This window comes from Lemur catta, chromosome 13 (genome assembly GCF_020740605.2).
Source record: "Lemur catta isolate mLemCat1 chromosome 13, mLemCat1.pri, whole genome shotgun sequence".
NCBI classification, from domain to species: Eukaryota; Metazoa; Chordata; class Mammalia; order Primates; family Lemuridae; genus Lemur; species Lemur catta.
The window spans coordinates 77,328,656-77,354,811 of NC_059140.1; the positions used below are offsets into that span (position 1 = coordinate 77,328,656).

Below are 26,156 nucleotides of genomic sequence, written 5' to 3' on the forward strand. Positions count from 1 at the left end.
TCTCCGGGGATAGTAGGTGCAGCTTTACTCCTGCACTCTCGGTCTGTAACTGATGGAAAAGTTCGAGACATTCTGTCTTTGATAGAGCTTCGGTGAAGCCGGTTGTACTGTGCTTTTCAAAATATCTAAGGTGAGTGATCAGTTTTAACATGGATTTTATATGATTCCAAAGAACAACTTAAAAACCAGATAGTTACAAGATTTCTTTATTTCTTTTGTTCATAGGTGACATAACAATTAACAAGTTAAAGTAAAAATAATGTTGAATAAATTATATATCCCGAAATAATGTGTTAATTATCAGCAAAATTCAGTAACTTCTCATTTTAACTAAGTTATTCTGACTAATACGCTATGTATTTTTAGCATAATCATGTGTTTCTATTATTTTAATTTGTAGAATGCTAATGATAGCATTTCTGTGTAACTGGGCATTAAATTGTGTACTGTCGTTAATCTAGACAAAGTATAAATCTTTAAGACCACCTACTTCTAATTCCACTCTTAAACTTTTGTGGTAGAATTACGTTTGCTTTAGATTTTACTGGTTGTTTTGTTACAGACATTAAGAAATAGACTAAAATTAATGAGAACAAAAGTCAAGTAGTTTTATACATTGGAAATAAGCAAAAAGGGGGCAAAATGTCACCCTGGCTTTCTATTTTTGGAGTGAAAAAGGGAAAAATGTTTCTCTCCTAAAATCTGGAAAAAAAGCAGTGTTGCTCAAAATATGTATCAAAAAGTAAACATGGAGTAAAAGTAAGTATGTGGTATTGCTCAGGCTTATTGAAATTGTCTGTTCTTTTGTGGTTGTTCTTTGTGTTTCCTAAGTTAATATGTGGCAGCTGGGAAACACAGAGGTCTTAGATAACAAGGGAAAATAGAACTCAACTGGCTGAAAGATTTGCCAGTGGGATGGGACGGAGCAACTCCCTGGTACAAAATGAACTACAAAATGTGCTATGTCTCCTTTTTGCTTATTTTCTTGCAAACATTTTGTGGAGACAGGTCCAAAGACACACCCTTATGGGATTTCAAAACTAATGCTTAAAGTCGGAGTTAGTTTTATAGGTTCCAGAATGTATTTAAGATCTTCTTTCAAAGCCAAATGAAAAGCAGTGTTTCAGTGTAGTTAGATACAAAGCCTACCACATCCAGCCGTCCAAAAGATGTCAGCTGAGCTTGCAGTTAAAGTGCTGAGAATAAAATTGTTTCATATTGTTCTTTAAAAAGTATACTTTCTAGTCATTAAACTAAATTGCTCTTAAATTACATGTGAAAATTAAATACTAATTGTAGATTATGAGTGTGTGCCAAATTTTTCCAGTTTGCTTAATTTGTAGAGCCTGCGGTTCTCCCACCGCACCTGGGGTTCTCTCTGGCCCCTCATGGCCCTTGCTGCTTCTCAGCCACACCCCCCAGCTGTGGTTGCTAATGGGGAGGGAAAAACTGCGGAGTCCTGAGGATGACTCTGCTACTGTCCCTTCCTTCAGAGCCTGCCTCCACCTGCATGACACTGTGCTTTCTACCCTTCCCTGTTCCTTTTCTCTGCATCTGTCTGGGTTTATTCTTCCCTGGACCTACTGTGAGGCCAGCCAGTTCTACGATGTTCTCATGACCATTGCAGAATTCATCGCCCACCAGACCTGCCATTTCACATTCCAACTTCCTTTTTAATTTTATATGTTATGCTGTAGAGACTTTTATGGGAACATCGGTACAGGGGTATTTAGTAGTTTGTGGATTTGCAAAGGTGTCTCAAAATGTTGCCTACCGGACTTCAGTGGCTGTCCTGCAGTGTACTACCAGGGAGTCCCGAAGCTGGAGATTAGGGAGGGCTCATGATGCCCTGGCATTTGTGCTTCGTCCTAAATCACTAGAGCGTCCTTCGAACATTGACAACAGGACAGCAGCACAGTCACACTTCTGCTTTGGAGGGATCACTCTGGTTGCCATGGAGAACGGATTGGGGCAGTGCCGGAAGCAGCAAGGGTACTTTCAAACCTAGCTTCACCTTGGTGACCATTTTAACTCTTTTTAAAATTCTCAATTGGTTTTACTTGTGAAACATCTTTGGGAAGTGTGATGTCAATGATGAAACGTTTAGGCTGTGGAGTCAGACAGCTGCTTACTTGCTTGTGAAGGGAGGGAGTAAAATTGCAGCCTCTACCTCCTCGGTTTTAATGAGTATCAAATTCAATCCGTATAAGGCACTTAGTTTCTGATTTGTTAGTAAATAATAGCTTTCATCATCATCATCAATAACAAGAAAACACATAACCGCTATCCTGACCCCCACTGATGGGGGAGCCGGGAAGAACCTCAGGGGAATGGTGGTGCAGGGTCAGGATCTCTGACCTGCACCTCCCGATCCCCCGAGAAGGCGCCATGCCTGAGCCCTCAATGGGCGGCGGATCCCAGGCTGACACTGTCTCTGCTCTGGCAGAGAATGTTCCCCACGTGCAGCGATGGTGCATCCCAGGGTGCGAATAGAAAGCCCTCCCTGACATTCTCTGCAGCTGACTGACTATCTCTAAGGGTGAGATTTATGAAGAAAGAAAATCAAATGACTGTCTGGGGTTTCTCATGAACATTTTACTTTCATTAAACATTTTAGATCTTAACAAAAACTTTATATAAAATGTTCATCTTGTTGAAACACAGAAGTGTGCTGTCCCCACACTGGAATGCTTTAGAATGTGTACATTTTGGCAACATCTGAAAGCCACTTCAAATCATCCCATTCCAGTCCCAAAGCAAAGGTGATGATAAGGGTGGAAGCGAGTCATGGCCCTGGAGCCCTCCGAGACTGTTTTAACGAACTGTCAAGGCAATTGGAAAATTGCATTTACACCACATTTGATAAGAACCTTCATCATATTTGCCTCAAGCATTTCTTTTTGCTTTAAATCATTCATTTAGAGTCTTGAAACTAAAAAGAAGCTCAGTTTAGTTGATGAATTTAAGTAACTTTTTTTTTCTTAAAACTTGTCCTTAATTTTGTGTAGATATTTTTCAGGTAGAATTTCATTAAATGCTATTTTGAGGGCCTAGGCATACAGAGGGTATTTTTGAGGTGGTGGGGTTAGAGTTGGTTGGCCTGAACATTTCAGGTTCAGTATAAACACCAAAAGACTTACTAAAATAGGCAATCGTCTACTTTATTCTCTCTTGGTTAAACACAGCTTTCATGTGTCATTTGAATTTAAGAACGATCTAAACTCTGTCCTTTGTAAATAACGTCCAACTTAAGGGGCATGTCTGCACAGGATAAATGGTGTAAATGCAACGTGTGCTGCCCCTCGCAGGGCTGGTATATTCACCGTCTTTTAAGCTGTTGGGGTTCTGCTGTTTTCACACTTCTCTGGAGAAGTGCCCTGGGCCTCAGCCCACATCTTTGCCCGGAGCCATCTCGTGCCCTGGCCTGCTTCCCTCCTTGCCTGGCATGTCCCTCTGGGGAGCCTTCCCTTAATAAACCACCCACCCAGCAATCCTCATCTCAGACCCTGCTTCTTGGAAACTTGACTTCAGATAGTGTCAAGCGAGATAACAGACAGGCTCTCTAAAAGAACAGAGGTTCATTCAGTGCTGGAGCAGTGCCGAAACATGTGCACCACAGGAAACTATGTGCATCTTCAGGGAGGTAAAGGAAGACAGAGGTTTTTAAAGGTTTTAAAATGAGGAGGATTACATAATTATTTGAGTAATTATCCTTGGCTCCAAAGATCCATGGCCACAGGGTGGTGCCAGTCCCAGGTTGGACAGGCAGTTGCTGGGCAGATGTGCTCGTGCAAGTTTTTTTATATGTAAGGTTGTGATGGTGTTTGTGCAAGATGGCGGTTTTTGCAGTCTTTAGTGGTAGTTTTCGTTTATCAGGCATGCGAGCACGAGAACTGTCTCCTCAGGGCCTTCCCTGGAGCTACTTGTCAAATAGGCAATTACCAAATATGAGTCTAGAGTTTAGAGATATTTTAGGTAATATGTAAATTTGGGAATCATCACCCTATAAATAACATTTAAAGACATGATAACGACCAGCATCACCTTGAGAGAGTGATGGGAGAGGAGAAGAGACGGGGGCAGAGCGAGGCCGGGCATCACGCAACATGTGGCGGTGAGAGAGAGAGAAGAGATCGTGAAAGAGGCTGAGAGTCAAAGTTCGGAAGGGTAGAGAGTAAAATTAGGAGCATAATGAGTTAAGAAAACAAGAAAAGACGTGTTTTCAAGGAGGGACTATCCAACCATTTCAAATAAAATAGAGAGTGAAATAATAAGTAAAATGAGCGAACGGAGTGTAGGAAAGTGAATGCTAGATTTGGAAGCAAAGAGCTCATCATCAGAGCTGGTCTCTCTGATGTGAGCCAAAGCTCAATGCAGTGAGATAACTTTCTAGAGCAGTGGTTCCCAACTTTTTTGGCACCAGGGATGGGTTTCATGGAAGACAGTTTTTCCATGGACCTGGTGGGGGTGTTTTGGGATGATTCAAGTGCATTACATTCATTGTGCAGTCAAACCTCTCTGCTAATCTGTATCTGCAGCCCCTCCCCAGTGCTGGTATCACCGCCTCAGCTCCACCTCAGCTCATCAGGCATTAGATTCTCAAAAGGAGCCTGCAACCTAGATCCCTCGCCTGCACAGTTCACAGTAGGGTTCACGCTCCTATGAGAATCTAATGGCACCACTGGTCTAACAGGAGGCGGAGCTCAGGCGGTGATGCGAGTGATGGGGAGTGGCTGTAAATACAGATGAAGCTTTGCTCACTGGCCCACCTCTCGCCTCCTGCTGTGAGGCCTGGTTCCTAACAGGCCATGGACCGGTACCAGTCTGTGGCCTGAGGGTTGGGGACAGCAGCTCTTGAGGAGTTATATTAATTCCCACTTTCAACAACAAAGGAGTAGCACATCCATTATTCAGACACTTTGCTAATATTGGCTATTATCAGTTTTTAAGTTTTCCCTAATTTTTGAAAACTGTAGCAATTTTGTGTTTATTTTCATTTCTTTGATTCATAGTGATGCTGAACACTTTTGCTATGTTTATTAGTCATTTGTATTTCTTTGATGTATGTGCATAGTTGTTGCTGATTAATATTTTAAGGATATTAACCTTGTCCTATCTTTAAGGCCAATACTTCTCCCAGTTTATCTGGTATTAAACTTTTCTTGCCATGATGTTCTTTTGGGCCACACATCTCCTTAGGCAAGCACCTCCTCGTTCCTCTTGCTTTCCGGAATGTTGGAGCTCAGTCACAATGATGTGAGTTATGGTGCAAACGGTGAGGCTGAAAATACATTGAGAATTACTGCCACTAATTGCCATGGGGATGAGCCGTGCCTTGGAAGGCTGAAAGAAAACAGAGGGAAAACCGTGCAGTCATCCTCTGTGCTGGCGTGACCTCGTCAGCTTTAATGTAATAACCACACCAACTGCCTTCTTCCCAGCCGGCGCCCTGGAAGAGGGAGCTGTACATGTAGGATGGCTCTTATTTCCCACTTCCCGTTTACTTACTACCGTCTCTGTGCATGGGCTTGTTTCCGGACTCCCTATTCTCTTTTCTTTGTCCATTTGTCCTTTTGTCTGTCCTCTACCTCCTGCTTCCATCCCTGCAGCACAAAGCTATGCCGCCACATCTGGTAGGATGAGCCCCCTCCCTGCACATTCGTGTACTCTGCAGACATTTACCGACTGCCTGTTACGTGCACGTCATCCACCCTAGTCACAGCTAAGCAGTCACATGGCCGTGAATGGCTTCTCACGTGTGCTACCTCGTCATGCTGATGGGGGTGCAACAGGGTGGCACCTAGTAAGAAATATGCGTCTCCAAAATTTTAATATAATAAATTTTATTTATCTAATACATTTAATTTTATGTATTTAATAAATTTTATTTGTTATATTAAATATCTAATAAAAATGAAAGCCACTTGCAAGTTGTGAGCAGTATCAACTAACATTATATTAAAAAACAAAATCCACTTTTTAGAAAAATATTTAATTCGAGTGCTCCACCTCGTCATTTAACTCATGAGTATAAGTAAGTAAAAAAACCACGGCGGGGGGGCCATGCCAATCAGACGAGGAGTCTGGCCTTTACTCTGAGTAAAATAGGAAGACACAGGGTGGTTTCCTGCAGAGGTGGGACATGATCCAATGCAGGTTTTGAAAGGACCACGCCAGCCTCTGTATTGAAAATTGACAGCTGGAGATTTAGGGGAGGGCAGGAACCTGTGCCTGGGTTACCTTACATGGAAAAAGCATGTTTGCACATGTGATCATGCCAGGCTGTTGAGATGGGAGGATTCCCTGGAGTATGCAGGAGGGCCCAGCGCCATCACACGGTCCTCAGAAGGGGCGAGGGGGAGTATGAGGGTCGGAGAAGGAGACGTGATGATGCAAATAGAGGTTGGGGCCGAGGAACATGGGCAGCCTTTAGAAGAAAAAAAAAAAGAACAGATCCTCCCTCCCAAGACCTTGTAGAAGAATGCAGCCTTGCCCACACTTTGATTTCAGCCCTGTAAGCCCCATTTTTTTGGACTTCTGACCTCCACAACTATAAGATAAAATTGTGTCATGTTAAACCATTAAGTTGGTGATCATTTGTGACATCAACAATAAGTATGCACACACACATTGTGATCTTCTCTAGGTCAATACTTGGGAACTGTATTACAGGCAGAGGTTAGTGTAGTAGGTATCTTGCAGAATACTCTTCTAAATTCTGAGTAATTTAGTAGCTGGAAAAAAAGATTTAATTTAATCATTTGACATAAAATTGAGTAATTGGATTCTTTTTTTAAAAAAAATATAGGTACCAGCTTGATTTTCCTCCCACCGAATCTTTTAGGAACTTCTTAACTTGATTAATTTAGGTTGATGCTTCAATTCCAAGTTCAACCCTGCAGAATTTTGAAAGTTATATGCATAAATAGACGTTGAATGTATTGATTAAAATTTTAAAATACAGTCACTAGATTTCAAATAAATTTGTCAGTTAAAATATTTTAAATGACAGATTAAATAGCTCCCTGTGATTGAAACACAGTGACATGTTGCAAAGTAATAATTTGTTCTTTTTTTTAAAAATCATTAATTTTGGAAATTTGTTGCTAGGGTGAAAAATATTTTTTTAGGCTCATAGTAAATCAGTATTGACAAACACGTTCCCTCCCTCCCTCTCTCTCTCTCTCTCTCTCTCTCTCTGTCCCTCTCTCTCTCTCTGTCCCCCTCTCTCTCTCTGTCCCTCTCTCTCCTCCCGCCACACACCCGTGGCAGATGGTGCGGGAGCAGTACACCACAACCACGGAAGGCACCCACATAGAGAGGCCAGAGAATCAGTGTGTCTACAATATTGGCATTTATGGCTGGAGGAAGCGTTGCCTCTACTTGTTTGTTCTTCTTTTACTCATCATCCTCATTGTGAATTTGGCCCTTACAATTTGGATTCTTAAAGTGATGTGGTTTTCTCCAGTAAGTATTACGTTTTTTCTTTAAGTACGTTCTTGTTTTGTTTGCTGTATCACTTCATCTAGATTGTACTGATAGAAGTTTCCTTTAATGTAATTAATATTTGTTTCTTTTCTGTCTGGATCAGAATTTTCAGGAGCAAAATGTCTATGTAGCATTTACTTTCTTTCCCTTTTTTACGTCATTGTGAACTATACTGTGTTGGTTTTGTTTGGTTTTATTATAATTGTTTTTATTACTCATTGTCTCCGTAATACATGATGGGAAGATTGCAATGATCTTGAGTTTGTGGTTGAACCGTATACCTTGAATCCATTTTATTATTTCTTAATTGAAAAAATTTTAAAAATTAGTAAGATTTTTTTCTTCCAAGGTGGTGGGCTCTTAGGTATTTATTATAAAATGATTCTTTAAATCTTATATGTATTTTCTAAATAGTCCTTTGTATTTACCCAAGATTTAATAAAAGTATTGAATATTGAATAAAACACTTCAAGTTTTAAATACGGCATTTGGAGAAATACAGAAAAGGTGGTGGGAACTCTGTGGAAATGCACGCATAATTTACGTGAATACCAGGAGAAATGGAAAAGAGCAACAGAAAATCTGTATTGTCTCTTTTTTTTTTTTTTCACAGACAGGCATGGGTCACTTGCAAGTAACAGAAGATGGACTTCGCCTGGAAGGGGAATCAGAATTTTTATTCCCATTATACGCCAAAGAAATATGCTCCAGAACGGTAAGAAAATGATGAAAGGTTTAAATAATATGTGCTTTATGAAAAATAAATAGAGGATCGATGATAAAATCATTGGTAAAATGTTAACTTTTATTATCGTGCTAGTTATTGTCTAACAATGCAAAAACAAGTATTAAGGTCACATCATTGGATAAAACGTAAGATGCTGGTAGATTCATCTGCTTCCACAAAGCAAGTGGAGAACTCTAACATCCCAGACAGAGCTCCCAAGGGTTCCTGAGACTTCTTTTCTTCTGAAAAATCACATAAATCCCTATCACTTTGGAAGATATTTGGTTTCCTCTGAGTGAACAATAAACCCACTGGCATCCAACAGCCAAATTACAGCATTCCTTTTGAAGGAGATTGTTTATATAAAAGCTATCTCCTGTAAAACAAAACACCCCATCAGAATTACAGTAACTCAGAAAGCACTGGCATGCTTATAAAACCACTTTATCTTCAACAAGAAGTACAAAAAAAAAAAAAGCACCAAAAATTTTTAAAAGCTTATTTGAAATTGTGTGAAGCCTTTGTGTTTTGAAAATAAGTAACATAGTATTTCTTATAGAAAGGCTAACCATTCTCTGATTTACGTCATGTCTTAAAATATGTCCTGTCCTGGACCTAAATAACAAAAAGTGGTATTTTAATTCTTTAGAAAAGGAAAAGCACTGATTAAAACTTGATCGTGTTAGATGTTTACCTCGAGAACTGATTATTACAGCTGAACATTGTAACTAGTACATGCAAGCACTATAAACCCAAGGAATTATTATGTTTTATTTTAAAAAGTTAATACTTTTACTCCTTTAACATAATATAATTCAGGACTTTTTAATGGTTTTAGCCACAAATTTATAAGATCCCAGGATCTGTGACTATGGAGAAATAATTTTACATAAAGCCTAAATTTATATGGAAATACAAGATATAATCATTTTAAATAGCACATATTTTGCTAATTTTATACATCTCTTTCTAGGACTCATCTCTGCTGCTACAGTCCACTCAGAATGTGACCCTGAACCCGCGCAACTCAGAAGGAGAGGTCACGGGCAGGTTAAAAGTGGGTGAGTCCAGCTTTGCCACGGTGCTTTGCCTGCATGTGGTCCAGGAATAGCGCTAAGTGGATAGACTGTTTTTTCTTCTAAAGAATCCAAAGCTAATTATGAACAAAGTATGAATTTTCTAAATATCATGCTGGGTTGACCGCAGAGAATAGTTTGTACCACAGGATGGGGAGGGCAGGGGACACGGAGACAGCCTGAAGTGTCTCAATTAAAGTTATTTGGGTTCCGAGAAGAGAAATACAGGGCCATCAACCTAGTAAAAGCAACAAAACATTTATTGCAGGACACAAAAGCATCTGGCCTCCAGAGAACAGAGTGGTCTCTTGGCTGAGAGCCGAAAGGATATTCAGAACCTCTCTGCCTCTCTGCCTCTGGATACGATGGCTTCTCCAGGGTGGTCCACAGTGGAAAAAGTTTCAAGTTGGCATGGCCTTAAGGGACTTTTGGTCATGGAGAGGATCGTGAATGGGAAACAAAGCCAAGATTTAGCAACCAAGACAGATGGCAGAACTTCAGCAGAGCAGGCCAGGAATAAGAAAAGGCAATTGCTGTGGACAGCCAGACTTAAAACGTGGAACGAGATACTACAAGATTACTCCAGAATGTCAGTAGGGCTAACTTAACCATGGTTTTGTGCTTCCAGTACTTTCTCTATGATACCATATTTGTAGCAGCAGAATATACATTTCCTTTTTCTAAAGAACTTCGTGATGTTTATTTTTAAATGAAAGATATCATGAGGGAAAAAAAGGTTGGTAATTAGACATACTGTATGTAAGGAAGAATTTGATTGTATTTTCACTAGAAAAACCCTTAAGCTAATTTCACACACTTAATCAATCAGATCGTAAGCCACTAACTTTTCCTTCTTTGTACCAGAGCCTTTCATTAAAAATCGTATTGTTCAGATGGCTCTTTCATTATCAACAAGGTGGAATTGGAATTTTATTTCTTAAAGATCTCCACTGCAAAAGATAATTACTTTTTCAGCTCTAACCAATGTCCAAGTAGGTTATACAACATAGAATATTAATAACTGTTAAAAGACTAATTACAAACTCAGTAATTATGGGCTTGCTAGCACTTGGAGAACAGTCCAGTTTCCTCAGAAGTAGAAAGCATATTTAAATTTAAACATTAAGTGCCTAATTTTTTAATAAAATGGAGATGGAGTGTTTTTCATCTCCACGCCTTTGCTCAGGTAGTTCCCTCTACCTGGAGTGCCCCGTTCTCGCTTCATCAGGAAAACATGAATTCTTCAAGGTCAGCTCAGAGATGCTCCCCTGGATGCTGTCCCGACCCCAGAGGATGGACCATGCATTCCTGGTCAGGACTCTCTCACGCTTGTATCATAGCACTTATCAAATTGTCCTGAAACGAGGTTTATGTGCTTTTTCCCTTAGTGGACCACTCCTCGTTTCTTAGCACAGCACCTTGTACATAGAAAATGAATTTGCATTGAATGATACGGACTCACTTTCCTGCATTTTCTTCGATTTGATTAAAAGTTTATATGGCTTTGCTACTCATACATAGTATGTAACTAAAGTCATTTTTGACTATTTTATCAATGTCTATTAAATAATAGTTACAGAAAAAACTATTCATCATGTAGTTCAACTCCTTATATTTAATAGAGCCTTCTAGAATTGTGATATAAACCTCCACTGAGCAAAACAGTTAAGTCTTACTGAATAAATTATTCTAGTATTTTTGCTTAATTTTAAAGTGTTATAACTTCATATTCACCATTAAATGAAAATTGGTGTCTATATAATATATAAGATATTTCAGTGACCCAGAAAAAGTAAACAGTGACCCTGAGTCTCAAGGGAGGGCAAATAACATATAATCATTAAAAAAATAAAGCAAGGCTTTTTAAGAAATAGGATATATAACACAGAGGAAAAAGTGAGCTTTACTTTTAACTGCCACTCTCACCAAAAACATTTATGTGTTTATTTAAATGAAGACTCATTTAAATACCTTGCTGGCCACCTCCACGGCTGATCAGTATGTTAAGTGAAGAGCTTTATTTAATTTCTACCAGGTACCCCACAATTCCGATGAGTGCTGTGAGGGACACAGGGACACACACAAAAATTATAAGATATGACCTGTGTTCTCAATAAACTTACTTTTATAGATAAAAGTATAAACTATCATAAAAGAATTGGGGAGCTCTTAAGCAAATGACAAAAGCTGTGTGCTGCACAGATTAATCCATGAAGCTGCCTGGGTTAGAAGGACGGGAAGAGAGAACGAGGAAACACACAGTGATGAATGCCAGGTCCCTGTAGAGCTGCGTGTGTGCGTGACAGGGTACGACACTGACCCCGAGCTCACATGCCCAGAGGGCACCGGGTCCCAGGGCCTGGCACAGAGCGGCGCCCATCACTCACTTGCCGAGTGCATCCATGAGCCAGAAGGCAATGGGCTAGAGCTCAGGTGAAGGGGTTAACTTAGAGGCGAAAGTGAAACACAAGGAGAAGAGGCATAAAGAAGGCAACAATTTCTTAGGAGAAGCGGAAGGGTAAACACACAAGGGTGTTCTTCCACAGTGTTTTCCCGGTGGAGTAAGAAGTGAGGATCTCTTCTGAGAATAATGGCAAAGAAGAGATTCAAGATATGATTTCTTCTGGGTTAACTTTAACCACTAAAGTGAGCCATTTGTAATATGGTCTTTCACAAATCTCACATTTCGAATTGCAAGATCCTTAGTTGGTTAATAAGCAAAAGAATACAAGTTTAATTATGACTAGGAGACGTTATTTGGGACAAGTTTTAAAAATCTTAGGAAATAAACTTACAAATACTCTCTTCATACATATATTTGATGTAGATTAACATATGTGTGACATAAATTAATTTTAACAATACAATAGATATAGGCTTCAAACTCGAAAAGTTTAATCATAGAAGAAAAATGACCTAATGGGTACCATGTACACTATGCAGGTGATGGATACAGCAAAAGGGCAGACTTCGCGTTGTACAATATATCCATGAAACAAAACTGCATTGGTTCCTCCTAAATCTATTGAAGTAAGAAATAAAAACTTTACAAAATAAAAAAATAAAACTATTAGCAACAAATCTTAAATGTTTAGTTATTTGATATCACTGGGTGACATGGTATGTGTAAAACAGAGATTTTTACACTGCTTGTAGTAAACACTTCATAATAATCTGTTTTAATTAATCCATCAGGTCCCCAAATGGTAGAAGTCCAGAGTCAACAGTTTCAGATCAGCTCCAAAGACGGCAAGCCGCTGTTCACTGCTGACGAGAAGGAAGTTGTGGTTGGTACAGATAAACTTCGAGTAACTGGTAGGTAGTAATCTTTGACAAAAACCATATCCCACAGAGCAAACTTCTGCAAAAGCAAATGTACTTTTGGCAAGTTTACCTTGGAATTTTTCAGGCAGATAAGACAAGGGAGTTTGAATGTGTTGACTTTTCTGGTGGCATTTCTACTGCAGTTCTTTGGTACTCTCCTAGAAAAATGAAAGCCTTCTCACAAATCTTCGTCTGCTCTCTTCTTCTGCCACCTTGTTACCCTTTGTCTCTTTCCAAGTGAGTAACTCAAAGGTTTATCCTAGTTCTCTATCATCTCCACAATTCAAGTATCTGTTTTCCAAGTTTCTTTTTTATTTATTTATTTATTTATTTCCAAGTTTCTTTTATGCTCATGATACCAGGTACGTGGATTCCCTAAATTTCTACAAAAAAAAAAAAAACTCTTCTCTTCTTGAGCTAAAGCTTGAATAAGGTTCAAAACGGACTCATTTGGAAAAACCTGACGCAAGATGCCTGATGAGAAACATTGGTTGCCAGATTGTCTCAGAAAGAAGGAAAAGTTTTAGATGGAAAAAAAAACATAGCTCAGGTAGAATTCTGAGGGAAACATGCTGGAATCTACCAGAGATTCCATGGGAAGAAGCAGAACAGAATAAGAAGGAGCAAGATTTCGTGAGAAATCAACCCCCAAAGGCCGCTGCTGGCATCTCGGGGGCTCCAGGCTGCGGGGCAGAGACCGCACCAAGCCATCCGCAGCAGAGCCACGTGAGACCACGCTCTCTCTTAAGGAGAGCGTTTTTCACTGGAGTGTGAGAGGCGAAAGGCAGTTTGAAGTGGTTATGGGGGAACAGGACCGAGGTAGGAGAGACGTTACGTGGGGACATGGTGTGGGAGCTCGGCAGTGAACGGGAGCAGTGAAACCATTTGGCATCACTGGAAAAGCTCATATCCATCCACAGATGTTCAAGGCATGTGTGGGGTGAATCCTAATAAATAGTTATCAGTGTAGATGCAAAAATCTAACAAATGTCCAAGTATATATTATCCGTTGTTTGAACACAGTATTAATATTGAATTCTATGTATTCGTATGACTGAAGGAACCTACAAACAGCAGCACGTGGAAAGAATGGAGCAGCTTGGAGCATGTGCCATCCAGCTGTTGAGCTCAGCCCAGGGACATCATGACTGTCAGGCTACATCCCATGAGCTTGGAACTTTTCAACTCCCTCAACACCATTTCAGTTCGCCTTGTAGCACAGTCTTATTACAGACCTCCACAGGAGTGTCACTCCTCATAGAATGCTCTAGAATCTAGTAGAGAAGAAGGTGTCATTCAAATACCACTGCTTCATAGTAGAAATAACCAGACCATTTACTATGTCTTAATTTCAGTGACATATTCTTAAAAACAAACAAACATAAGACTGGGCTGTCTTTTATTTTCCTTTTTGGTCATACTTTCCTGTACATAATGCATGTTATACAGGGTCATTTTAGTGCATGATTTATATAATAATATTTTATAGTAGAACTTTCTTCCCTGCCTAAAATTTAGATTATACGACTTCAACTAATATGTCCTATTTTACACAAGGAACAGGTGTTATGCCAATTATATTTTTTATGTCATCTTGGTTGGGAATATTTAAATATGAGTACAAACATAAAATGCAATTAGATTGAAGATAAAAAACTATTTACTGAGAATCATTTTATGAAACCATTTAGGAAAAAAATCCATTTTATTATATGCAAATAGGTTCTGAGGAGTATTTTCTTTGCAGTGAATAGTAATGATGTAATCAAGACATATAGTTTGTGTGTTTATAATTTCAGTGATACATAAATGGCTGCTCTTATTTAAAGATAATACATATCAGTTTATAGGTTTTACATCTGCCTATAAATACATTATAATAATGACATGTCAATATAATATCACTAATTATGGTTATAGTAGAAGGTAAGTAATTGGCATGCATTTAAAAACTAATTAGTGAGTTATGTTGCCCTGTAAAATAGTGCCACTGAAACTCTTTGAATAATTTCAGCTTTTAGTGGAAAAAGAATTGAAGCTGTTGTGAACGTTGATTATATGAATTGGGTCATTCTTGTCACACCCAATTAAATTGGAGTTGAGGGGCTGGGAGCAGAAGCACTTGGGGTACATAGCACCTGCTCCAACACTGAGTGTTCTGCAGGCCCAGCTGCTGAAGTGGCCTGCTGTCACCCCAAGACCAGTTTTACCCAGTGGCTGCAGAAAGACCTGCCTCCATCATTCACCCAGTTCTCGAAAGCTTCTCTGACGCCAATGAGCTTTCTTTCAAATCAATACATAACATTTCTCTTTCTAGTAAGAACCCCAACTTTTTCTTTGGTCACACCGAAGATCGCCCAGGTCTGTGAATATGCCCTGAGTTACAATTCTGTGATTCCCGAATAAAAGGTTTAATTTAGAGGTCTGTCTTTATATTGATTTTGACTTTGACACTGTGCTCAAATAAAAAATCAGCTGTGCAACTGGAATACGTTGCAATTTCTAGCTTTGTCTTACAAAGAGTATATGTTATAGAGAGCACAATGTGTTGACGGTTTTTTTCAAAGCCATCATATTATTTTCTTTATATAAAAATAGAGAAAATAATTACATAAAAATTTATAGCCCACATTCCTTTTTTCTATCATCTTAGCTATAAGAAAGCATTATTGTTTGACGATTGATAGAGCTCACGCTAGGTTCCCCATACCAAAGCACTACTCATGTTTCAACAATGCTGCTATTGATATATAAACTATAACAAATCTACTTATCATATAAAACTATGCCCAGCATATCTCCACTTGTCTTCTTATCAGTTGACTTGAGGTGTATTTCTCTTTCCTTTTTCTTTTATATTTTGCAAATGTAGAGGCAAGGAGGAAAGAAAAGGGTAAAGGGGACACGTGTACTGTACAAATCAGTCTGCTAAATTTTCCCTGCTCTTCGCCAAACGGAAAGTGTTGTCTATACTTCAGGCAACCCAGACACTGGTCTGTAAAATTTGATAGGCAGAGATTATTTCGGAAACGCCAGTGCTCAGGATAGGCTTACTTTACGTAATGGTCCCATTATCATTTAGGTTTGCTTAAGTGGTGTTTTAAGGTGTGACTTGGTATAGCATGCGTGAGGGTCTGTTTCCCATCTGAATATAATTCATGTAAATTATAATATAATGTTCATGAAACATTAACTTGCACTTACGTGTGTTCTTCTGTTTCAGTTTATTATAGTTTTTATGTAAATCATTTCAGTAAATCTGCCTGTAATTTTAAAATTTCATTTTGTACTCATTTAAGTCTCCTTTACTTTATGTGCCACAAGATATTATTCCTTGAATAGGGCTTTCAGTTGGGTTTTTGTCATATCTTCACCTTTAAATAAAATAAAATTACTAAGGAAGCAGTAATTATAATAAAGACGCTAACGCGAGTAGTAACACTGTGGCGAGAATGTGAGGGTATTGTGAATAGTTAAATTAGGGGCTGACAAGCCCTTTCGCCTGGGATGAGCATTTCTCAACCTAGTGTCTGGGGAACTTTCACCCAGGCAACTTTTTTCAATGTCTAATATCAAAACTAGTGCAAAGGGTAGGTGAGAAAATAAACATTCTAATTGCTTTGTGATTTGCGATGGGGTTCCATTCCAATAAATGCGTGAACCATCGCAATTCAGGAACCATCTGCATTCCCTAAAGGAGAAAGTCTCCCCAGTGTGAGGATAAGTCCTGAGGTCTTTGTGGAACTGAAGACAGAAACAAATTGTTTGCAACCTGCAGCCCCTAACCCAGGAGGGGCCCACACCAGGGCGGGGGCCTAAGATAAGCGTGACCAAGCCAGGCAGGTCAGGATGAGTGTACACAGGCCGTGTGGTGCTACCTAAATCTGTGTGTGCTTATAAAATGCAAGGGGAGAATTATTTTAAACATAACATGAAAGATAAACTTGTATTTCCATATGGAATCCTGCATTTCCAGTGAACTGGAGTATTCCTTCATTCCTATACATTCAGCACCCTTTCCTGCCCCGGGGCTACTGCTCTTTTTGAAATCCTTGCCCGCAACCCCCATGTGTTCATAAATGCCTCTTTATTTTAAGGTTCAGACGCGCTGCATTTTACTATATAGTCTTCACTGCTGCCTTAACATAATTCTTCCCTGATGGTGACCCGCAAAATAATGTAGTTGCACTTTGCTACTGGTACATTACTTTCTATCACATATTGTTTGCTGTTTATGTATGAGAAACTCTATAGCATATAGATTTAATGTAATCTATAGTGTGGGTTCTAAATTCAAATTACAGCCCTGCCACTTCTCAGCTGTGTAGGCCTAGACCAGTTAATTAACCTTTCTGTTTCTCAGTTTCCTCCTGAGTAAAATGGGAAAATATCACCTGCATCACAGGATTCTGAGTACGAAACAAGTTAGGGTGCACTGAAGAGCAGCCACTTTCCCTGTGTTTGCCTGCACTGCAGCTCACAGGCCCCTGCACACACTTAGGTTCTCAGAGCAGCGAGAAACAACTGGCAACAGGCTGATTCCTAGCAAGTAGAAGGTCTATTTTAAATATTTAAAACTTTTGATTTTTCCATAAATATCCTGATGTGCCTTAGAAACAAATGGCACAAGATATAATTTTTACACATAAAATCTAGAGAATTAGTCAAATTACTATTGCCTAAAATTATATAGATGCAATTTTCAGACGGAATTTTTTCTTTTACAATTTGACAGCTAATATTGCTCTCTAGTTTTAAAATAAGCCTGCTGATTTGTAATTGCTTTGAAAATCATATTTCGTTGACAGGAACCTAGTGAAATTGTGGCATCCTCTGAAAAGTACAGAAGCAGTTGGATGTATTTTTTTCCCTTGCAGCTCAAACATCTGTACAAATTCAGCAACAAAGAACAAAATCTGTGTGTGCTTTACTATGTAGACTAAATGTTTAATTTGGTGCCACTTATTTTACCTCTGTCCCTGATATATCTCTGGTCTTTGTCTAGGGCCTGAAGGAGCTCTTTTTGAACATTCCGTGGAGACACCCCTTGTCACAGCAGACCCCTTTCCAGACCTTAGGTAAGAATTTTCATTCAAAACCAAATAATATTTTATTTTATTATTATTTTTTTTTGAGACAGAGTCTCGCTTTGTTGCCCGGGCTAGAGTGAGTGCCGTGGCATCAGCCTAGCTCACAGCAGCCTCAAACTCCTGGGCTTAAGCAATCCTCCTGCCTCAGCCTCCTGAGTAGCTGGGACTACAGGCATGCGCCACCATGCCCGGCTAATTTTTGCTATATATATATTTTTAGTTGGCCAGATAATTTCTTTCTATTTTTAGTAGAGGCGGGGTCTCACTCTTGCTCAGGCTGGTCTCGAACTCCTGACCTCGAGTGATCCACCTGCCTTGGCCTCCCAGAGTGCTAGGATTACAGGCGTGAGCCACCGCGCCCAGCCCAAATAATATTTTTTAAAACAAATGATCTTAAAGTCCAAGCTATCACTGAAAATCACATTTAGAATTTGAACTGGAAGCATATGTAGGACAATTAATGTATTATAATACATGATGTATAATAGGGAAGACAAAGTGCAGTAGCAACCTCAGCCGTACACAGACGAGCCTGGTGACCTTGGCCAAACTAACCTTTCCAGACCATTTTGTCTCATGTTAAAAATTACTGCTAGTGAGCCCTGCCTCAGAGTATTCTAGGAAATATTTAATAAGACATTATGTTAAAAGCATTTTGTAAAATGAAAAGTCAAACACAAATAATCATTTTATTATTATTATACTAAGCAGATATTCACACTAAATAGGAGTTAGAAATTCAGCATTTCTCTTATCTTTAATGTCTAATTAAATATTCATAAAAGAAAATAGGAATTCAATTTATCTTACCCACTTAGAGAACATCTGTAACATAAAAATAAATTGTGGCTATAATTAAATTATAAGAGTGCTCATTAATTTTGATAAAGGATCATAAGATCAATAGTAAAGAATTTTTATAGAGAAGAAGAACATATAACTTTCCTAGGATAGAAAAATGATTCAATATTTTTGAAAATAATCCTATTAAAGCCATTTTAAAATTGTAAAATAATGTAAATTATAGAGATGACAGACCACTTTTTAAAGTGAATATCAGTGTTTTAAAAAATATAGATCTCAAAATTAAATAATTCATCTTATGTTGTCCCATTAAAACTCATGTTTTTTCTCAATTTTGGAAAATTATTAGCTATTATTTCTTCACATGTGTATCTTCCTTATTCTCTAGAGTGTAGAGGTTCTTACTTTGTGGCTTATGGACCTTGTTGGGAGCTGTCTCTTTCCCCTTGGTGAGCAGGGGAAAGTCACTTTTCTTCATCCCTCATGTAGGAGGTATCTGGCTACTCTTACAGGCCAACTGACTTGGCTCTCATCATGTTGCGCTAGGGGTAAGGACGAGGGCAAACAGCTGTTACTTATGGTGAAGTATTCAACAGGAAATCTGTCTCTGATCCAGAATACCTCGTGTGTCTATTCAGGATAAAATTACTCAAGACGAATATTAAAAACCCAGCAGTTCCTAAATGAAGCAAAGTCATCTTTTAATTTATCTTTATACCCAATTTCTCAAATTAGAAAAGAGATTTTTTTAATTGAAATTATTTTTGTTCGTCCTCTGGCCTCCAAACCCACCACCATGACCTTCATTTTTGGCAGATCATGTAATTCAGCTCACAACTCCTTTCAACTTTTCTCCTTCCCAATTCTAAAATTTACTCTAAATTTGCATGTATTCTTTTGGTTTTGTATGCAATTTTGGAGAAAAAGGTGAGTCTTGGCTTTTCCAAGGCTTCGCCTGCCACCTACTCTCTTGGTCCCAACTCCTCCCATTGCTTCTAAAATCTTAGGCCATTAATCACTTTGCATGTCTCTATAAACAAGGCCTGTCGGGAAAGTACCCAGCCATTGTTAATATAATGAGAATGGTTTGCGCAACATCGAGGAAACCTGGCAGTCAAGGCGAGTGGACTGTATTGCGCATGCGTGAACAATGGCGCCCTCACTGTACTAGTCAGTGGGCGCTAGATGCCCTTTAGTGAGCATGTGTACTGTGTGGCCCTCTCATTCAAAATGACTGAGCGAGTAGAGCAATGAATCTGCATCAAATTTTGCATTGAGCTTGAACATTCCTCCTCAGAAACTATTTGGATGATCCCTAAGGTTTTCGGGAACGATGCAATGATTGCAGCACAAATAAAAGTGTGGCACTAACGCTTCAAAGATGGTTGAGAATCTGTTGAAAGTGATCCACGTTCTTGAAGGCCTGCAACACGCAGAACACCTGAGAATGTTGAATGTGTGCGGGCTAGGTTAAGAGACGCTGGGAGAACTGTGTGAGGTCCCAAGGTGCCTACTTTGAAGGGGACAATGTTTCTTGTACGTTGTATCTTCTTCAGTAAATGTCTCTATTTTTCATATTACATAGCTGGATACTTTCTGGACAGACCTTGTAAACTGGCTGCTTCTTTGGCTCCAAATAAATCCAGGTGTCTCCCAATGAAAGAACAATTCATTACATTTGGATTCATACAAATTTCATATTCATAGATTCCTTCCTAACAACCTATCAATGAGAAATTTCTGTAAGCTAAAATTCCTTTTATATACATAGCTGTGAAAATTCAACATGGCAAAATTGGTCTGGATGACAATTCATAAAAACCCACAAGATGCTCACTGCTTGGCTTCAAAAAGCCTTATGTATTCTTTTCCAAGGAGGAAATCTGGTTGGTTTTGGTGTTTTGGAAACCAGAAAGGTTGGGGGCGGTGACTCACCCCTATAATCCCAGCTACTCAGGAGGCTGAGGCAGGAGGATCGCTTGAGCCCAGGCATTGGAGACCAGCCTGGGCAACTAGCTAGATCTCATTTTTAAATAAATATATAAGTAAATAAATAACTGGGCATGGTGGCACATGCCTGTAGTACCAGCTACTTGGGAGGCTGAGGCAGGAGGATCATTTGAGGCCAGGAGTTCGAGGCTACAATGAGCTATGATCCTGCCATTGCACTCCAGCCTAGGCTACAGAGTGAGACCATGTCTCTAAAAAAATAGGAATAAAATTTTAAGAATCGTTGTACTTTAAGTCATGAGGTAAGATTTTTAAAACATCTAGTAAATATGGAAATGTTATTCAGTTTTCATTTTGAATGCCATTTTAATAATTGTACTTATAAATATGGAGCTTTTATTTTGTATTAAATTTTTTTTCCAAATGTGACATTTGAAAAAAAGATGGGTCAAAAAAAACCACATATTAGGTAATTGTAGGAAATTTCTAAAGCAACATAAAAGTCATGCTCATTTTAATTTTAGCTCTGAGTAAACTTGCTAGATTTTAATTTTTTGAAAATTGGAAACTGTTTTATGGTATGTAAGATAAAGTTATCCATTTTTCAGTCATTGATAATCCCCTGAACTTTTTTTCCCCAAACAAAAGGCTAGGTTTTCTTATCATACCTATGTTTATGCTTCCTGGTCTCTCATCCTATTTGTAAAATTTGGTCTTAACCTAAGCCTGAAAAAGCTTAAAATTCAAGCATTATCTGTATTTTTTAGTAACTTTTCTCCTTGTCTTAAGTGGCACTAACATGAGCAATATATATTAATAGCAATATATATTAAGGTCACACATGACTGACTAGTCATCTTCTATAAACTCAGCTAAAAATTGAATATGGGCAAAGCTTGGGGAAATTACTGAATTCTATTTATTTTTATTTAAAAAGGAACACAATTTAAAACTCATCTGCTTTAGTAATCAAATCATCTTAATTGTACTTTTTATAATACCAATCCACTGTGAGGGCTTTCAAAGTCAACTTCTAAGTGTTTTGTACACATCTTTAGTTGAATTAGTAAGAAGAGAGTGAATCAAATTCAGAAAGCAAAGTCATTGTCTTATATCCTAATAAGAAAACTGCTGTGATGTGACCTAAATATTTAATATAGAAAGAAAATGTGTGTATATCTGTATATATACACATATACACACACAGCATTTGGATATATTTCTGTGACATTTCTCAAAACTCTTTTGCTCTTCATCTAAGTCATAGGTAAATATTTACATATTCAAAGAAAAGAGCAGTTAGATATTTAACTGGCAAACAAAAATATTAACAAAAGACAGAAAAACTAGTTCTTTCGTGTCTGTGTACTGTTCACTGTGTTCATAGAGCCGTATACTTCAGAGCAGTCTTATCACAGCCTTTTGGCAAAATGTGTCTCGGCCTGGACTGAACTGCAATTTTTCATCTTAAAGGCTAGAAATGAGGCAAAGGTTAACAAGTTTGCTATTCTCGAAGCATCATATTATAATATGGTTAAAATCTAGTAAATGGTCATGTGGAGGTCGTGTCGTTGTAGTTTAATAGTTGATCTTGGAAACAGACTCAGCTTCGCTAGCATCTTCAAGGTCACGGTCGGACCATTTGCCTGAAATGGATGGGGCCTCCGGACCGTGCTTCTGTGTTCTGCCGTCGGCGCCTCCGGGCAGGAGACATGTAAGCAACTGGCAGAGGCCAAAGCAGCAACTGGGCAGGCAGCCAGACCAGGCGCGTGTGTGAACACCAAAGTGTTTCCCCACAAACTAAGCCCCACCTAATTTGACCAATAAATTCCAATGTCTTTAAGAGTTTTCTCATATTGAAGGTAAGATTTCAAAATGTGTAGCAGGTGGAATTTTGCATGCTCAGATGTACACAGGAAAATGAAACTTTACCTTGTATAGCAAATGGTGATTGACAAAAAAAGTTGCCGATTTAAGGTAGCAATCCATCTGATCTAAAAGTCTGTCAAATAAACATTCAACCGATTTAAATGCATTATCAGGGTTTTCTCCCTTTGGCCATTTCCCTTTCTCACTCCTCTCAAACCCGCTCCCCCCAGCCGATGCTGCCCTGCAGTGGGCAGGATTTCCGAATCGTGTTTTTTTCTGTTCTCCCTCTTATTGCTCTTTAAATATCTCAGTGAAATCAGCTTTTCAAACTTTTGTGCTGAGCAGCTGAAAAATCTTTCAAGTGATCACATTGTGCCACCTGGTGGAAATTCAGTCTTTTCTAACCAGAGGCAAGTAAGAGAATTTTTCTGGCCTGTATATTCCTGCTTTTGTTCCTGTTTGGCTTAACCCCAAGAAGAGTCTGATAAATTTTACAAAAACAGAGCCAGCCTGGAACAACCTCCATCCTGTCTATCAACTCTATCCATTCAATACTTTTTCCAAACAAAATCTTTTCATCTGTCCTGTAATCTTTCTAAATTAAAAAAAAAAAACCTGCAAGCGAAATCTAAAAAGCAAACATATATTGTCTCATGAACGTATGGAAAATGCATATGCTGTCCTTTAAGTCTTTTTCCCAAACAAGTTTGCGTTTTAATTAAAAACTAGTTTTACAAAGTCATTCACAAATGGCATTTTCTTCTGGTGTGGTGCTCTGGAGTGCTTAGCCAGGCCATGTAAATCTACTGCACAGGATCATGGCTGACTAATATTTCTATCTTAGCGGTTTTTAGCAGATATGAATTTCATAGGCTCTCATTGATAGGAAGTTTTTTTTTTTTAAACTACACATTATTTCTGGATTTATCAATGAATAATGCACAATGTGTTAGCATGCAAGAATGACTTAAAGATTCTGTATACCCTGTTATGTTTTCTGTGCTAGGCCGTTGGGTGAGGGATTGCTGGGGTGGCTTCTTTTCAATACTCTTTTCTTCGCTTCTTTTCCTTATTTCAGGTTGGAATCCCCCACGCGGAGTCTGAGCATGGATGCCCCAATGGGTGTTCACATTAAAGCTCTTGCTGGAGAAATCGAGGCCCTTTCCCAGGAGGATATCATTCTGCATAGCAGTGACGGAACGGTGAGTTCAATGGACGGAGCTCCCATTGTATGTCCTCACGGGCTTCCTCAGTATCACATCCATTGAGGTACTGGCGTTAAATTTCCAGTAGTTTGTAACAACACATTTATGAAAGGCATAGAGTAGAAAATGTGAAAGGAAAGCAAGAGATAATTTAATTTAGCATTACTAGAAGGGCCAAGAAAGGTTAACATTAATTCTATATTAGATACAGACAGCTTTCTTTGGTTGGCATTTGTGCTATCAAGTCACTTGTTATTTTCAACTTTGAAAAAACACTACAGACTTTCAGAGTTCACAGAACCTATCAATTTTGTCATTTCCTAGTGATCCAACTGCTCTCAGTATGACTGTCACTAGGAGCTCCTCGTAATGACAGCCGTCATGTCATTGCCCAGAGTGCTGTGCTTGTCACATGGAATTACGTGTAAATGGAATCGAAAGGTGGAAAATAAGAGCATTTTTTAATTTTAAAGCCAACTACAACGAGGATAAAATCTGAGATTTCAAGTCTAGAATAACAATGGTCTCCCAGAAAGAGATTCTGCTTTAAAATAAAATAACATCTCTTCAACTTGAGTCTGACGGTGCACCAGACCAGGCAGGGCCAGGCTCTGCCGTGACACCGCTGGCCCCGCACGGGGGCGGCGGGCAGGGGTCAATCCTAGATCGGAAGGCATGGATAAGAGCGGCAGAAAGGAGAGGAGGGAGCTCACCTTGTTGACAAGGAAGAAAATTACACCTACCCACAACATAGCTTAATTCCTCCTGACAAGTGAGCGCCCTGGAGTGGGCAAGGTGTTGCTGCACAACGTGATGATTCTTATTTCCTTATCAAAAAGATTTCCAAACCTCCATCAATGGCTATTTGTCTGCATTTCAGTTTAACTAGATTATAATGTGACCAGAAAACCCGGACCCTTTCATTTTAATTGGCTTTAGTCTGTGTGTCTACTGCTTTTCAGCATCTGATGGAAGACAGAGGAGTTTCAAATAATATTTAAAAGTTTAGGGAAATTTCAGCATTCGAAGGTAAATATTATTAAGCTCTATTTCTGTGGATTGTAATTGGAGAGGAGATGATTTAGCATAAAGTCAAAGTGGTTCACAAGATAAATGTGAAATGGGAGAATTCCATTATTTTTGGTGAGTAGTTCTGAAAAGCATTTTAAGGAGTGTAGCATCATAGAACTGAAATGCAATGCAGTTTACTGAGCATACAGACCGTTGTCACAATGGGTCACATTTCCTGGCTGGCCTAGCACGTGGGAGGAAGAAAGAGCAACCTCGCTCTGACTTGGAGGAGGATTGTCAAGCCCCTGCCTGTGTGTAAGACGGAACCAGGCTTTAAAAAGCATCAGATACTTACAATACAATTCACATAAAGTCAGGTGCCTATTTCATTTTCTATGAGGAGAAAAACTAATTTGTTTAAAACATTTTTGAGACCATGACTTTCCTGTTGTTCATTCCTCCCTTAACAACTCACCTCTCATTTTCTCCCACACAGCTTGTGCTTGAGGCTGAAACTGTGTGTTTACCCAAGTTGGAGCAGGGGACTCAGGGTCCCGCTGGCAGCTCACAGGGACTCTATGAGGTTTGCGTGTGTCCAGATGGGAAGCTGTACCTGTCTGCAGCTGGCGTGGCCACCACGTGCCAGGAGCACAGTCACATCTGTCTCTGAGCACCCGCCCCCTCCAGGGAGCAGCGCAGTGCCACTGGCCTCAAGCCCTCATACCTGGGAGTGGCCGGACACCCTGCAGGACTGGGAAGGTGACCGTGGGCAGGAAGCAGGACACACTTTCCAGAGGAACTCGGAAACTGCATGATCTCAAAATGGCGCACGGGTGTTAGAAGTGGAAGAAATATCAAAGCGCCGTATTTATTTCACTGGACTAATTTTCATGAGAACAATTGTGACTGTTCTCTTCCTCACCTCCCTCCCCTTCTCTTGGACATGTCAGTGTACAGTGAGATTCTGAGTTGCTGTGTGGAACTGATTTGTGATATTCAATTGTGGCTACTAACTCCCCATAAGTCACATTGGTCAGTGCTAAAATGCCCCCGAAGTTCCACACCGTGTTCCCTTTCTACCACTCAAACCTCAGGGTCTCCCTTCAGCTGGATGCAAAGTGTGTCAGGTTGTACAAGAAAATCTTCATGTTTTAAAGGGAATTTGAGGTTGATCTGATTTTCAATATTTAGTCAAAGGAATAAATTATACAAAATCAGTCATGTGAGCAATAAAAATCAACCTATATTTTTCACATACTTCACAGTTTGAGAGTGTCTTACTTTCCTTAATCCTCACAACACTTGGAAGTAGGTATTATTTTTCCCCAAGTGTCTGGTGACAAAGACTCAGATAGGACAAGTCACAAAGTCACACGGCAGCTACTGCACTCAAATCAAAATGTTTGCATAGCTATTTCCACTTTGAAAAACGTTGATATGCTGGCCTCATTCCATCCAAAACACCCACCCTTATTTGACAAATGCAGAACCTGGAGCCCAAAGGGGTTTAGTCGTCCACCAGCATCAATGGGCTCAATCAGTACGAGGTGGGCTCCTCCCTGCTCAGCCCAGGTACTTACCTCTGCACAGTGGATAAAAGACTGGCTGTAAC

General features: G+C 39.3%; 1 protein-coding gene across 1 annotated transcript; it reads left to right on the forward strand.

Moving 5' to 3' along the window:
* On the forward strand, positions 1–25,801 carry SGCG (sarcoglycan gamma). The gene is made up of 8 exons (XM_045566640.1): positions 1–130; positions 7,273–7,467; positions 8,102–8,203; positions 9,189–9,276; positions 12,487–12,606; positions 17,621–17,693; positions 23,407–23,530; positions 25,041–25,801. The coding sequence occupies exons 2-8, from the start codon at positions 7,273–7,275 to the stop codon at positions 25,212–25,214; spliced, it is 876 nt and encodes a 291-aa protein (XP_045422596.1). The 5' UTR covers positions 1–130; the 3' UTR covers positions 25,215–25,801.
* The last annotated feature ends 355 nt before the right edge of the window (positions 25,802–26,156 follow it).